Here is a 12626-nt window from a genome sequence, read left to right on the forward strand (position 1 = left end):
CACTTCTGCCCGATTCTAACGCTCAATTAGAATTAAAAAAAAATTATTGTGTTTCTTTGAAAGGTGTGGTGGGTGGGGTGGGGCTCCTGTTCCCACCGACTGCTTCACTCCCCAAACGCCTGCAACAGCCAGGAGCCGGGAGCCAGAAGCTTCATCCGGGCCTCCCGCGGAGCTGCAGGGGCCCAAGCACCTGGGCCGTCTGCTCCCTCCGTCAGGGGGAAGCGGGAATCAGGAGCCGAGCTGGGACTGCAACCCAGACTCTAATTGCTGTGCCCAATGCCTGCCCCTAAAAAAACCGTTTTATTTAAAAAGCAAATAGTCAAACCGGTTCAGCGACCATTGCCCCCCTGCAGCTAAGACAGGACTTTGAAAGGGGATCCCTTGAGTTGGGTTCTTTTGTTTTAAAGATTTATTTATTTGAAAAGCAGAGAGAGAGAGAGATTTTCCATCCACTGGTTCACTGCCCAAATGGCTGCAATGGCCAGAGCTGGGCCAAACCAGAGCCAGGAGCCTCTTCCAGGTCTCCCACGCGGGTGCAGGGGCCCAAGGACCTGGGCCATCTTCTACTGCTTTCCTAGGCAGAGAGCTGGACCGGAAGTGGAGCAGCTGGGCCTCGAACCAGTGCCCACAAGGGATGCCGGCCCTGCAGGAGGCTGCTTGAGGCCGAGGGTAGCGCACGACCCCGTGCTGTGGGAAGCAAGTCAACAAAACGGGGCCCAAGAGACCCCCCCCCCGCACAGAGCAGCCTGCCAGGAGGGAGGGGCGTCCCTGGAGCTGTGCCCGGGCTTGAGTCACCCGAGGCCCGGAGCCGCCTCTTCCCTACACTCCCGTTCCTTGGCCGTCTTCCGCCCCTCGCACAGAGGTCCCCGACTTAGGGTCGCTCCGCTCCGGGAGACTCCACTTCGCGATGCTGTGAAAGTGACGTGTGTCGGGAAGAAGCTCCTTCCACCTGAGAGTTCTGTGCTCTTCCTGGGCTGGCGCTTTGTTCTACGTTCCTTTCCCTGCACGCCTGGGAAGCACCAGAGAGGGCAGCTCCCAGGCAGCCCCGGGGTCGCGAGAGGAAGCCACTGCGCCACCACGGGGCCTTCGCACGTGAAGGGACCTCGAGGCGGGTCGGGAAGCGTGCGGACCTTGTCTGTGTGTCAGCCGAATCTGCTGTTTGTTCCAGGAATGGGTGGTGGAGCAATGGGTGACCCCAAGACCTCATGGCGTAAGACAGCCTTGACCTCTGGGAGTCTGAGGGGCAGGAGCGGCTAGCCACCGCGGCCCTGTGGCGCTTGCCCCACTGCCACCTCTCTCACACCTGGGCCAGGCTGACCGCACGCGGCCCCTCGCTGCGGCCTGGACTCCCCCTCCCAACATGGCGGCTGCGTTCCCAGCAAACAGGTGAACGCAGTGCCGGGAGGGGGTCCAGGCTGCGGGGAGACCCTGGTGCCGCCACGGCCCAGGTCGCACGGGGCCCGACCCCCGGAGTCACTTTCGGCCGCTGCGTTTGGAGGTGGCGCGGTCATGCGCCTCGCGCCGCCCCCGCTTGGCAGGGCCACTCTGACGCGTGACAGGTGGGCTGGAGGAAATGTGACGCGGCCACCGCCGGAATCCCCGCGGAAGCCGCCTTTCTGGCATAGACTGGTGATGGGATTGCCTGCGAGGCCTTTTGAACCTGCTGATGTCCCGGTGATGAAACTCCACCGCTAGCCAGGCGCTGCGGCACAGGCCATTACGTCACGGCCTGCGACGCCACAGTCCCATATGGAGCGCAGCTTCCGCTTCCGGCCATCTCCCGGCCTGGGAGCTTCCGCTTCCGGTCCAGCTGCCTGCTCCCGGCCTGGGAGCTTCCGCTTCCGGTCCAGCTCCCTGCTCCCGGCCTGGGAGCTTCCGCTTCCGGTCCAGCTGCCTGCTCCCGGCCTGGGAGCTTCCGCTTCCGGCCCAGCTTGCTGCTCCCGGCCTGGGAAAGCCGCAGAAGATGGCCCCAGGGGTGGGGCCCCTGCGCCCACGGAGAAAGGCCTGGCCCAGCCCTGGCCATTGCAGCCATTTGGGGAGTGAACCCGCGGGTGGACGATCTCTCTCTGTGTCACTCTGCTTTTCAAATAAATAAAGTGAACTTTAAAATTCAGCCTGCCAAGGTCGGGTTCATGGTGATGGTTAAGTAACCACTTACTTTGGTGTCTGACGGTGACACCTGTGTCTTCCAGATGTCTTCTGGATGGTGTGGGATGTGGTCACCGAGCATACGGCAGACACGCGTGGACGTTTACCGCGAGGCCGGGCAGAGCCCTGGGTCTCCGAGCTCTCGGGGATAACCACCCGGCCCTCGGCCCTCGGAGTCAGCATGGCACAGCTGCCAACCGGGAAGAGGCTCCTCTTCTGGGTAGGCTGATTTTAAAGACGTGAGCCCTGTAGGGGACACAGTCCCAAGGACACCTGGCTTGAAGAGCACACCGTGGACTCGGTGCAGGCTCCACCTGCCTCCTTGGCCAGGTGCCTTTGTGTAGTGAACAACCTGTGCAACAGTTCAGGGCAGCCCTGTTGTCTGTCCTGCAGCCCCCTTCTTTCTTGGTAATCTCACCCCACAGTCTCCAGCAAGTCATCCACCGTGCTCTCCAGAGGAGACGGAAGAGGTCCCCTGGTGGCGGAGTCCAGCCGTGGGCTCACCTGCCTTGCCTCATGGGTGTGGGGACCCGGCTCTCTCACCGGAGATAAGGGGTCAGTTGCTGGAGGCCTGGGCAGGCGCTGTATCTGCAGGTGGCTTCCCGTGGCCGCCCAGGGTGATGGGTTGGGAGGCTGCCTCCATGGGGTGATCTGAGGTGGGGGCACCTCTAAGAAGTGGGGTCTGGGGGCCAGCCCTATGGTGCGCTGGGCTAAGCCACCACTTGTACCAGCATCCCATATGGGCGCTGGTTCCTGTCCCGGCTGCACCACTTCCGATCCAGCTCTCTGCTTATGGCCTGGGAAGGCAGTGGAAGATGACCCAAGCACTTGGGCCCCTGCACCTGCGTGGGAGACCTGGAAGAAGCTCCTGGCTCCAGGCTTCAGATTGGTTCAGCTCTGGCCATTGTGGCCATTTGGGGGAGTGAACCAGTGAATGGAAGACCTCTCTGTCTCTCCCTCTCTCTGTAACTCTACTTCTCAAATAGATAAGTCAGTCTTAAGAAAAAAATGAAGTGGGGCCCAGTGTTGGGGGGTGAAGTCACTGTGGGCCCTGGGAAGCGGTGGACAGAGATCTCACCGGAGCCCTGGGCTCATTCTTGCCAGAGGTTGTGATAAAAAGAGCAAGTCCAGCCCAGCCCCTCCTCCTAGGTGTCCTCTCTCGCTATGCGGCCCCGCCCCCTCACACCTGAGCCCCAACTGCAGAGCTGTGACCTAAATGAGCGTCTCTCCTGGGGCGGGCGCTGTGGCGTGGCGGGCTAAGCCGCTGCTTGGGAGGCCCCCATTGCCTGCTGGAGCGCTGGTTTGAGTCCAGCCCCTGCTCCTGCAGCCTGGGAGGCAGCAGGAGATGCCTCACGTTTTGGGCCTCTGCCACCCATGGTGGGAGACCCGGATGGAGCTCCTGGCGCCTGGCCCCAGCCTGGCTGTTGTGGGCATTTACAGAGTGAATCAGCAGATGGAAGATCTCTCTCCCAATCTCTGTCACTCTGCCTTTCAAATCAATCACTCTTAAAAAAAAAAAAAAATCTTTATAAAGTTACTCAGCCCCAGAAACTTTGTTATAGCGACAGAGAACAGACTAACAGAAGGTTTTCCTCAGCTTTCCAAAGGGACCCAGGACGAGAGTGACCCTCTTTTTGCTGCCTTTGGAAAAGGTTTGCATCTGTGTGTGACACCTGGATATGTGGCAGCCCTTTTGGGACCGTGAGTTGAGGAGGCTAAGAAGTCGAAGTTGGCACAGCCAGAAGCTCCATGCAACAGAGCTGCTGGGTTGGTGACCCTGGAGCTGCACCCCCTCTGGGTCCCCCGGGGAGATACTTGGATTGTGCTTGGAGCACGTGGTAGCTGGCACTCCTCTTGTCTGCAGCTCACAGCACTCTTCTGCAAGAAACGGGTCTTGGCCCACGTGACAGTGTGGGCCTCCCATGTCAGAGTGGCCTCAGCGGGCCGGGGACAGGCCAGCGTCAGTGCTTGAGCAATGGGGACAGGTCAGCATTAATCCCCACCCACTCCGGCAGGAAGGCGGCCTCAGGCTTGAAGATTTTGAGGAAGGGAGAGTCGGGCAGGGTGTAGTTGGCCAGGTAGATGGTGTCCCCGCCGGTCAGGTAGGCGGCCCAGATCCCAAAGGTGCCGATGGTCATGACGGTGTGGTTACACTGCGTGAGCAGCGCAAAGTCCTTGGCCGGCGAGCCCTCAAGGCCGTTGCCGGCGAACACCACATCCCCGCGGGAGGCGTCGATGTTCTCCCGGCACCAGGCCATGCCGTTGCTGGTGACCACGAACACCGGGGAGCGGTAGCGGGCCCGGAACCAGTCCAGCGCCTGCTCCAGGTAGCCCCGGTCGGCCACCACGCCCTTCCACACCTGAGGCATGACGCGCACGTAGTCGCCCCGGCGCACGTGCACCCCCACAAAGGTGCTGGGCCGGCTGCCGTTCACCCGCAGCCCCCGCAGGAAGGCCTGGGCCTCTTCCCGCACGTGGTCGTGCAGCGTGAACTCCCGCAGGATCTCGTGGCGCAGGTGGTGGTAGAAGGTCCAGGAGCAGGGGTAGCCCGTGAGGCGCACGTAGGGCGCGGGGATGTGGCGGTAGCGCTCCTCCATCCAGTCGTTGAGGTGGTAGTTCTGCCACGGGACCCTGCTGGCCGTGCTGCTGTGCAGCACCGGGAGGCTGATGCGGAAGATGGGGGCCAGCGTGCTGTGCATCTGGGCCGGGATGTAGGCGGGCCGCCCATTCTCCTTGGCCAGGGCGTACAGCGTGGCGTACTCGCCCATCTGGTTCCCCAGGCGGCCTATGGCGTTGATGGTCCACATGCCCCCGAGCGGCTGGCTTGGGGCCCTCTGGCTTGTGGGCCTGAAGGTCACGGCCGGCGTGAGTGCTGGCAGCAGCTCCTCCCACGTGGGTTGAATCCTCACCAGGCGCTGCTGGAGGTGGAAGATGGTGGAGGCGGTGAAGACGAAGAGGATGACGTGGACCATGGGGAAGGCGAAGGGGACCTGGGCGGTGCTCATGGCTGTCAGGGGAGGCACAGCAGGGATGTTAGTTAGCTCTTGGGAACCGGCGTGTGCGGTGTGCACGGGCGCCATGAGGGCGTGCGTGACCACTTGCCAGGCTTGCCTCTAGAGGGTGCATATGGGATGTGTACACCGTGTGTGTCTTTGCGAGGTGAGTATGCCTGCAGGGACCTACGCTGTAGGTACCCGTGAGGGTCCTTTGTGGGGAAATGGGATTCAAAGATCAGAACAGTGTTCTGCAGAAATGTTGATGTCCGTGCATGTGAGGGCATGCAAACGGTTAGTGGAGGATGCATATAATAAGAAAGCAATGCGTTGATTTCCAGATTGCATTAAGGGAAACTTATCTCTCTCTTTTTTAAATGTCTATTTATTCGAAAGGCAGAGGAACACAGGGAGAGAAAGGGAGAGAGGGAGAGAGGGGGAGAGGGAGAGAGAGAGAGAGAGACTGACCTCCCATCTGCTGGTTCACCCCTCAAATGCCTGCAGGCGCTGGGCTGCACCAGGCCAAAGCCAGGAGCCTGGCACTCACTCTGCATCTCCCACACGGGAGACCCGAGTGCTTGCGCCCTCACCTGCTGCCTCCCAGGCACATAGGCAGGAAGCTGGATTGGAAGCAGAGGCAGGACTCAATACCAGGCACTGCAATATGGGAATCAGGCATCCAAAACAGAATCTTTTTTTTAATGTTTTATTTATTTATATGAGAGGTATAGACAGTGAGAGGTTATAGACCTCTCTATAGACAGTGGTAGAGTTATGGACAGTGAGAGGAAGACAAGAGGGAAGGGTCTTCCATCCGCTGGTTCACTCCCCAAATGGCCACAATGGCCAGAGCTGAGCCGATCTGAAGCCAGGAGCCAGGAGCTTCTTCCTGGTCTCCCATGCGGTTGCAGGGGCCCAAGCGCTTGGGTCATCTTCCACTGCTTTCCTAAGCCACAGCAGAGAGCTGGATCAGAAGAGGAGCAGCCGGGGCTAGAGCCAGCACCCAGATGCCGGCACCGCAGGTGGAGGATTAACCTGCACCACAGCACTGGCCTCCAATACAGCATCTTGTCCTGCTCTGCCACAATGCCGGCTCCAAACTTACTTTTAAAATGTATTTTCAATGAGCTTCGTGAAGTGCCCTCACCAACGATGTGTGTGACATGGTATGCATACAAATGAGCAGTGGGTGAAGCCGCCACCCACTACACCAGCACCCATATGAGTGCTGCTTCAAGTCCCGGCTGCTCCACTTCCTATCCAGCTCCCTGCTAATGCATCTGGGAAAGCAGCAGAAGGTGGACCAAGTTCTTGGGCCCTGCCACCCACATGGGAGACCCAGATGGAGTTCCAGGCTCCTGGCTTTGGCCTGGCCCAGCCCTGGCTGTTGTGGCCATCTGGGGAATGGGAAAATCTTTGTGTGAGTGTGTGTGTATCTCCCTCCGAACTCTGCGTGTGTGGGCACACATGTGCACAGACCTTGCACGCGTGCACACTGTGTGTCTGTTGTGGGTGTTGACCGTCTGAGTCTGCCTGCGTGGACATCTCTACACGGGGAAGCAGTTACCTGCGGCTATGATTACTGGCCCCAGTGTCTAGGGACGTCCATCTTGTGTGTGCTCTGCCTCCGTCCCCCTGCAAGGGATAGGTCCCTGCCTATTCAGGGCTCAGCCACTCAGCCTACCTAACCCCCCACCCCGGCCACAGCTGACTGAACTTGACTTTGAAACCTGGCCCCACGGTGGCCCCTGTTCATTGACCACCAGCCTGTACACTGGCCATACATGGGAAAGCTGGATAGGGCCAATACGATTCTCTCTCCTGAGTGTTTTTAACTGAAGACCCTGAAGGCAGCTGGCAGGTGATGTGGAGAGAGGGAGCAGGGGTTGGAGCTGCTGAGGTGGGGGGAGCTGGTAACCCTTGGTAGCCGGAAGGTTCCTGAAGTCCCAGAAAAGCACCCAATATTTGAGTGCCTAAACAACCTGTTGTTTTCAACTCTGGTTACAATAGAAATGAGAGGCCGGCGCCGCGGCTCACTAGGCTAATCCTCCGCCTAGTGGCGCCGGCACACCAGGTTCTAGTCCCGGTCGGGGCGCCGGATTCTGTCCCGGTGCCCCTCTTCCAGGCCAGCTCTCTGCTGTGGCCAGGGAGTGCAGTGGAGGATGGCCCAGGTGCTTGGGCCCTGCACCCCATGGGAGACCAGGAGAAGCACCTGGCTCCTGGCTCCTGCCATCGGATCAGCGCGGTGCGCCGGCCGCAGCGCGCCGGCCGCGGCGGCCATTGGAGGGTGAACCAACGGCAAAGGAAGACCTTTCTCTCTGTCTCTCTCTCTCACTGTCCACTCTGCCTGTCAAAAAAAAAAAAAAAAAAAAAAAAAAAACAATAGAAATGAGTTCCAGGAGTAGGGTGGACGCACAGAGCAGCCCCTCAGGAACACCGGGACTCACTAGGGCGTCGCTGGAGGTGGCGGGCAGTGTGGACAGAGAACTTGGACCGGCGGTTTTCAGACCCGAGCAGTTCGGCTGCTGCCGGGGACTCCCCGCCCCACCCCTCCTTACGAGGCTAAGGCTTCGTCATCGCTGAGGGCTGCATCCGAAAGGGATTGGTGATCCTTGCTGCTCTGGACACACAGCTGGGCTGTGTCACCACAGTCACGACCCAGGTGTGGCCCCCGACAGCGAGGTCAGGCTCTGGGTGCTGGGCAGGGGCAGGAAACCAGCGCCTCCGAGGCGCGGGGCTCTCCCCAGGTCTCGCCAGCCCCCCTACCCCCCGCAGGTGAAGCTGGGGACCCCAGCTGCTCCGCCCCAGCCTCCTCCTCGGGAGCAGGAGGTTTTAACTGTGCCAAACCCTGGAGGCTTTGCTCAAAGGTCATGTCGAGACAAAAGGTTCCTGGATGGCTTGGTCCAAGGCGAGGGTCCTGGGCAGGGTAAGCACGCAGATGGCCACGGGAGAACATTAGCACTAAATCAAGCACGTGTGACCTGGCTGAACCTGCAAAGCTGCCAGAGGCAGGCAGGTGTGGCCCATTAGGCTTATTATGCTTCATAAGATTGGCACAGGACCTCACAATGGCCCCGCTTCCCAGAAGCCTCAGGGCCCGTGGGGATCTTTCGGGAGTCGTAGGAAGGAACCTGGCCTGGGCCACTGGCTCTGAGGCCTTTGCTACGGGTTGAGCCCAGCACGGCTCTCTCCCTCTTTGACTTGACTGAGAGCAGCTGGGAGGCTGAGTTCACCCCAGTCCAGCTCATGTTCCTGGATCCCTCAGTGTTGTCAGAAGACGTTTTGTCCACAAATTCTAAATCAGACTCCTTCCTCATTGCTGCGAAAGTGAATCCTGGGGCCGGTGTTGTGGCACAGCAGGCTAAAGCCGCCACCTGCCACGCTGGTATCCCATATGGATGCCTGTGTAAGTTCCGGCTTCTTCGCTTCCCATCCAGTTCCTTGCTATTAACACATCTGGGAAGGCAGCAGATGATGGCCCAAGTACTTGGGGCCCTGCCACTCATGTAGCAGACCCGGATGGAGTTCCTGGCTCCTGGCTTCCGCCCCAGCCATCGTGGCCATATGGGGAGTGAACCAGCAGATGGAGGACCTCTCTGTCTCTCCCTGTCCCTGTCACTCTGCCTTTCAAATAAATATTTAAGCGAATCTACACGCACCAGGCCAGCATGGAACGCATTCTGTGCGTCACACAGTGGCTGCCATGCTCCCAATCTCATCAGCTGTGGGACGCGGGGCGGGTGACTTTGCCTCTCTGAGCAATAAGTCGAGGCTGGGCACAAACACACAGTGAGCGCTTGCTGCGGCCGCCTACACAGCGGGGGGCTGCTGCTGGGTGTAGGCTCTGGGTCAAGCCCTGGTGGTCTCCACGTTTCTTACTGGGGGTTGAGACAGGCATCTGGACCACAGACCACAGAGCCAGGAGGAATCCCAGGTGACCGAGGCAGCCACAGGCAGCCCCACCCAATCAGGTACAGGTAAAGCAGGCGGCGCTAACTCCAAGGAGTACCCCCCATCCCCTCAATGAATTCAGGGAGAGGTCTGTGAGTCCACCTGCCAGGACTGATGTTTGGGTTATTTAAATTAAAAAAAAATTTTTTTTGGCTGGTACTGCAGCTCAGTAGGCTAATCCTCCGCCTGCGGCGCCAGCACCCCGGGTTCTAGTCCCGGTCAGGGTGCTAGATTCTGTCCCGGTTGCTCCTCTTCCAGGCCAGCTCTCTGCTGTGGCCTGGAAGTGCAGTGGAGGATGGCCCAAGTGCTTGGGCCCTGCACCCCATGGGAGACCAGGAGAAGCACCTGGCTCCTGGCTTCGGATCAGCGCAGCACCGGCTGTAGTGGCCATTTGGGGGGTGAACCAACGGAAGGAAGACCTTTCTCTCTCTCTCTCTCACTGTCCACTCTGCCTGTCAAAAAAAAATTTTTTTTTTTTTTTGAATCTTGCTGTATGGGACAGAAATGGTAAGATGGGAAATCAAGGGGCGGATTGTAATGAGGTAGCACTTTTTTTTTTTTTTAATTTGACAGATAGAGTTAGACAGAGAGAGAGAGAAAGAAAGGTCTTTCTTCCCTTGGTTCACCCCCCAAATGGCCACTATGGCCAGAGCTGCGCTGATCCGAAGCCAGGAGCCAGGTGCTTCCTCCTGGTCTCCCATGCAGGTGCAGGGCCTCAAGCACTTGGGCCATCCACCACTGCCTTCCTGGGCCACAGCAGAGAGCTGGCCTGGAAGAGGGGCAACCGGAACAGAATCCGGCGCCCTGACCGGGACTAGAACCTGGTGTGCCAGCGCCACAAGGCGGAGGATTAGCCTAGTGAGCCACGGTGCTGGCAAATCTGCTGCTGCTTTCCCAGGCTTCTTAGCAGGGAGCTGGATTGGAAGTGGAACAGCCAGGACTCGAACCGGCATCCATATAGGAGGCTATAGCACAATGCTGGCCCAGGGCCTGCTTCATTCTTGTCTCCCTCTGGAGCTGGGTCCCTGCCAGTATCAGCCTGCCCCTCACTTCTTGTTTCCCCTTGTCAGTGTTTCTGGGTCGGTAAAAAAGTCAACAGAGGCAGACAGGCCCTGTCAACCCATCTCTTACCACAGGGTCCCTGGGCAGGGAACTTTGTGTCCCCTTAAAATTTGTTTGCAGCAAACAGACAAAAAGGCCGGTTTGGCTTGGGTACACAGAGGGGCAGAATGTTCTAGAATAACGTCTCTCTGCCTCCTTACCTGGGGAGGATGCAGGAGAGGCCCCCACGCTATGAGGCTAAGGCTTGGAGAGAGGTCCCGTGGGCCATGGCCAGTGGCCTTGCGTTGGCTGTGAGACCCTGGACCTGGGTTCTGGGTGTCAGTGTCCCGCCCAGGGACCTGGGCCTTTCCTCTCTGAGTTTCAGTGTCCCACCCAGGAAGCAGAGACGGAGACCCCGCCCCCCTCTGGGGCTGTGTGTGCCACACTGACCCCCAGACTCGGACGCCCTGCACCCACGTTTCTGTCTGCCTTGAGCCAGGTCTCCTCGCCCCCACCGCACCCCGCCCCGCTGACGGCAGTAAGTCAGTGGGTTTCAACAACACCCATTTCACATCAAAGGGGACCGAGACAGGCGCGGGGCCACGTGGCAATGGAGGCGCGGATGCCTGGGTTTGTGGAGTGTGGGGGCCAGGCTGGGGCGGAGCAGGGAGCAGGCAGGGGCAAGAGGAGACTGGAGAGGCTCCTGCCAGCAGGGACATCCTGGCCAAGGCCACAGCCAGGGCCAGAACCCAGGGCTGTGCTGCTCAGTGTGTGGGAGGAGCCCAGGGCACTGTGGCAGGGAAACCCAGCTCCTTACCTGCCCTTGGTTCCGACAGCTGCATCCAGCGGCTGCATGGCAGCGGCGGGGAGGGGGCGAGGGTCTTCCCTGGAGGGGGTGCACGAGGAAGCCGGACCCACACGGGGCCCCCAGCTTCCTGGGAGAAACCCCACCTCCCGCTCCTCAGGAAGGGGCCCCGGCACCTGCAGGAAATCCCCAGCCTCTCTGCCTCCTTCTTGCCCCTCTGGTCCCAGCCCTCTCCACCCCTACACCGAGAGCCAGCTGGCCTGGGGGGCTGAAAGGTGGGTCCTGGCTGCTGGGGGTGTCCACTGCCCCAGCGACTGGGTTCAGCCCCTTGCAGCACTCTGCCCGGTGTGTGAGCCACAGGGGTGATGGGAGAGGCCCGCCACCCCCCCGGCTCTCACCTGGTTGTGGTCGCAGGAAGCGGGGACTTGTTCAGTGGCAGATTGGCTCACTGCTCCCTCCGGGTCTCTTCACCGGGGGAAACAAAGCAGCCGGAGCCCTCCTGCAGGTGTGGCTCCCAAACCCCGCCCAGGATGTCCCTGGTTTCCTAGAGCGGTGGGGCTGGGCAGAGGCCAGGTGAGTTTGGGCCCCTCCTCCTTCCCTTGTGCCTGCTGGGCTGCAAGCCAGGAAGACAGCCTGGAAGGGGCAGAGTCCAGCAGGGCCGGGCTCGTCCTGAGTCTGGGCACAGGCACACTGCAGGGCCCTGAAGGCGTTTATCTGGGGAGGCACCTGTGCCAGACCCCCGTTCCCCCTTGGCAGTAATTTCATGGGGGGTGGGGGAGGCACCCGCGGTAGCCCTGGCGTACGGAAGGGAACCCCAAGCAGAGAGAGCCGAGGAAGTGGCCGAGGCCGCACGGCTGAGGGCGGTGGAAGTCAGGGTCGGGCGCCAGGCAGGTGGGGTCGCGGAGAGCACCAGTAATGGCAGCTCCCGGTTTCCCTTATTCCGAGAAAACGCTCAGGAAATCAGCACCCTGCTCGCACCTGCAGTATCACAGGCTGCCGGTCAGGCACAGGAGGGACGCGGAAGGTCACTGGGGAGGAGACGGCAGTGTCGCAGCCACATACCCTGGCCCCGAGGGAAGCAGCAGGAATTCCACTGACCAGCTGTGAATCCCCCTTAAAAACAACAAACAGGGGCCAGCGCTGTGGCATAACAGGGCAAGCCTCTGTCCGCGATGCTGGCATCCCACACGGGTGCCTGTTCGAGTCCCGGCTGCTCCACTTCTGATCCAGCTCCCTGCTATGGCCTGGGAAAGCAGCAGAGGATGGATCAAGTCCTTGGGGTCCCCTGTGCCCATGTGGGAGACCTGGAAGAAGCCCAGCCCCAGCATTGCAGCCATCTGGGGAGTGAACCAGAGGATGGAAGACCTCTCTCTGTGTGTCTCTCCTCCTTTTTCTCTCATTATGCCTTTCAAATAAATAAAAAAATAAAACTTAAAAAAAAAAAACACACACACACATGGGGCTGGCACTGTGGTGCAGCCAGTTAACGCGCTGGCCTGAAGCACTGGCATCCCATATGGGCACCAGTTCGAGACCCAGCTGCTCCACTTCCGATCCAGCTCTCTGCTGTGACCTGGGAAAGCAGAAGATGGCCCAAGTCCTTGGGCCCCTGAACCCACATGGGCGACCTGGAAGAAGCTCCTGGCTCCTGGCTTTGGATCAGTGCAGCTCCGGCCGTTGAGGCCAAT

At 59.9% G+C, this 12626-nt stretch overlaps 1 protein-coding gene across 3 annotated transcripts; it reads right to left on the reverse strand.

The window, feature by feature from the left end:
* Positions 1 to 1408: 1408 nt before the first annotated feature.
* FUT2 (fucosyltransferase 2 (H blood group)) lies at positions 1409 to 12198 on the reverse strand. 3 transcript variants are annotated; one of them, XM_002723737.6, is made up of 2 exons: positions 11337 to 11494; positions 1409 to 5155 (listed from the first exon to the last, which is right to left on the reverse strand). In XM_002723737.6, the coding sequence occupies exon 2, from the start codon at positions 5151 to 5153 to the stop codon at positions 4110 to 4112; it is 1044 nt and encodes a 347-aa protein (XP_002723783.2). In that variant the 5' UTR covers positions 5154 to 5155; positions 11337 to 11494; the 3' UTR covers positions 1409 to 4109. The 3 variants fall into 3 exon arrangements, 2 of the variants coding, with proteins under 2 accessions (XP_002723783.2, XP_089175127.1); XM_089319001.1 differs by lacking the exon at positions 11337 to 11494 and adding an exon at positions 10951 to 11244; XR_016224623.1 differs by lacking the exon at positions 1409 to 5155 and adding an exon at positions 5189 to 6087 and having other exon boundaries at positions 11337 to 12198.
* Between the last annotated feature and the right edge of the window lie 428 nt (positions 12199 to 12626).

This window comes from Oryctolagus cuniculus, chromosome 18 (assembly GCF_051225735.1).
Source record: "Oryctolagus cuniculus isolate XC-2025 breed Fujian yellow rabbit chromosome 18, ASM5122573v1, whole genome shotgun sequence".
NCBI lineage: Eukaryota > Metazoa > Chordata > Mammalia > Lagomorpha > Leporidae > Oryctolagus > Oryctolagus cuniculus.

What these genes read in the sequence shown, in the direction of transcription:
- FUT2 (XM_089319001.1), bottom strand. Translation starts at nt 10,975, where the DNA reads ATGCAGCTGTCGGAACCAAGGGCAG. An exon ending in GCTGTCGGAACCAAGGGCAG is followed by an intron (nt 5,156 to 10,950) that starts GTAAGGAGCTGG and finishes CTCCCCTGACAG; the next exon opens with CCATGAGCACCGCCCAGGTC.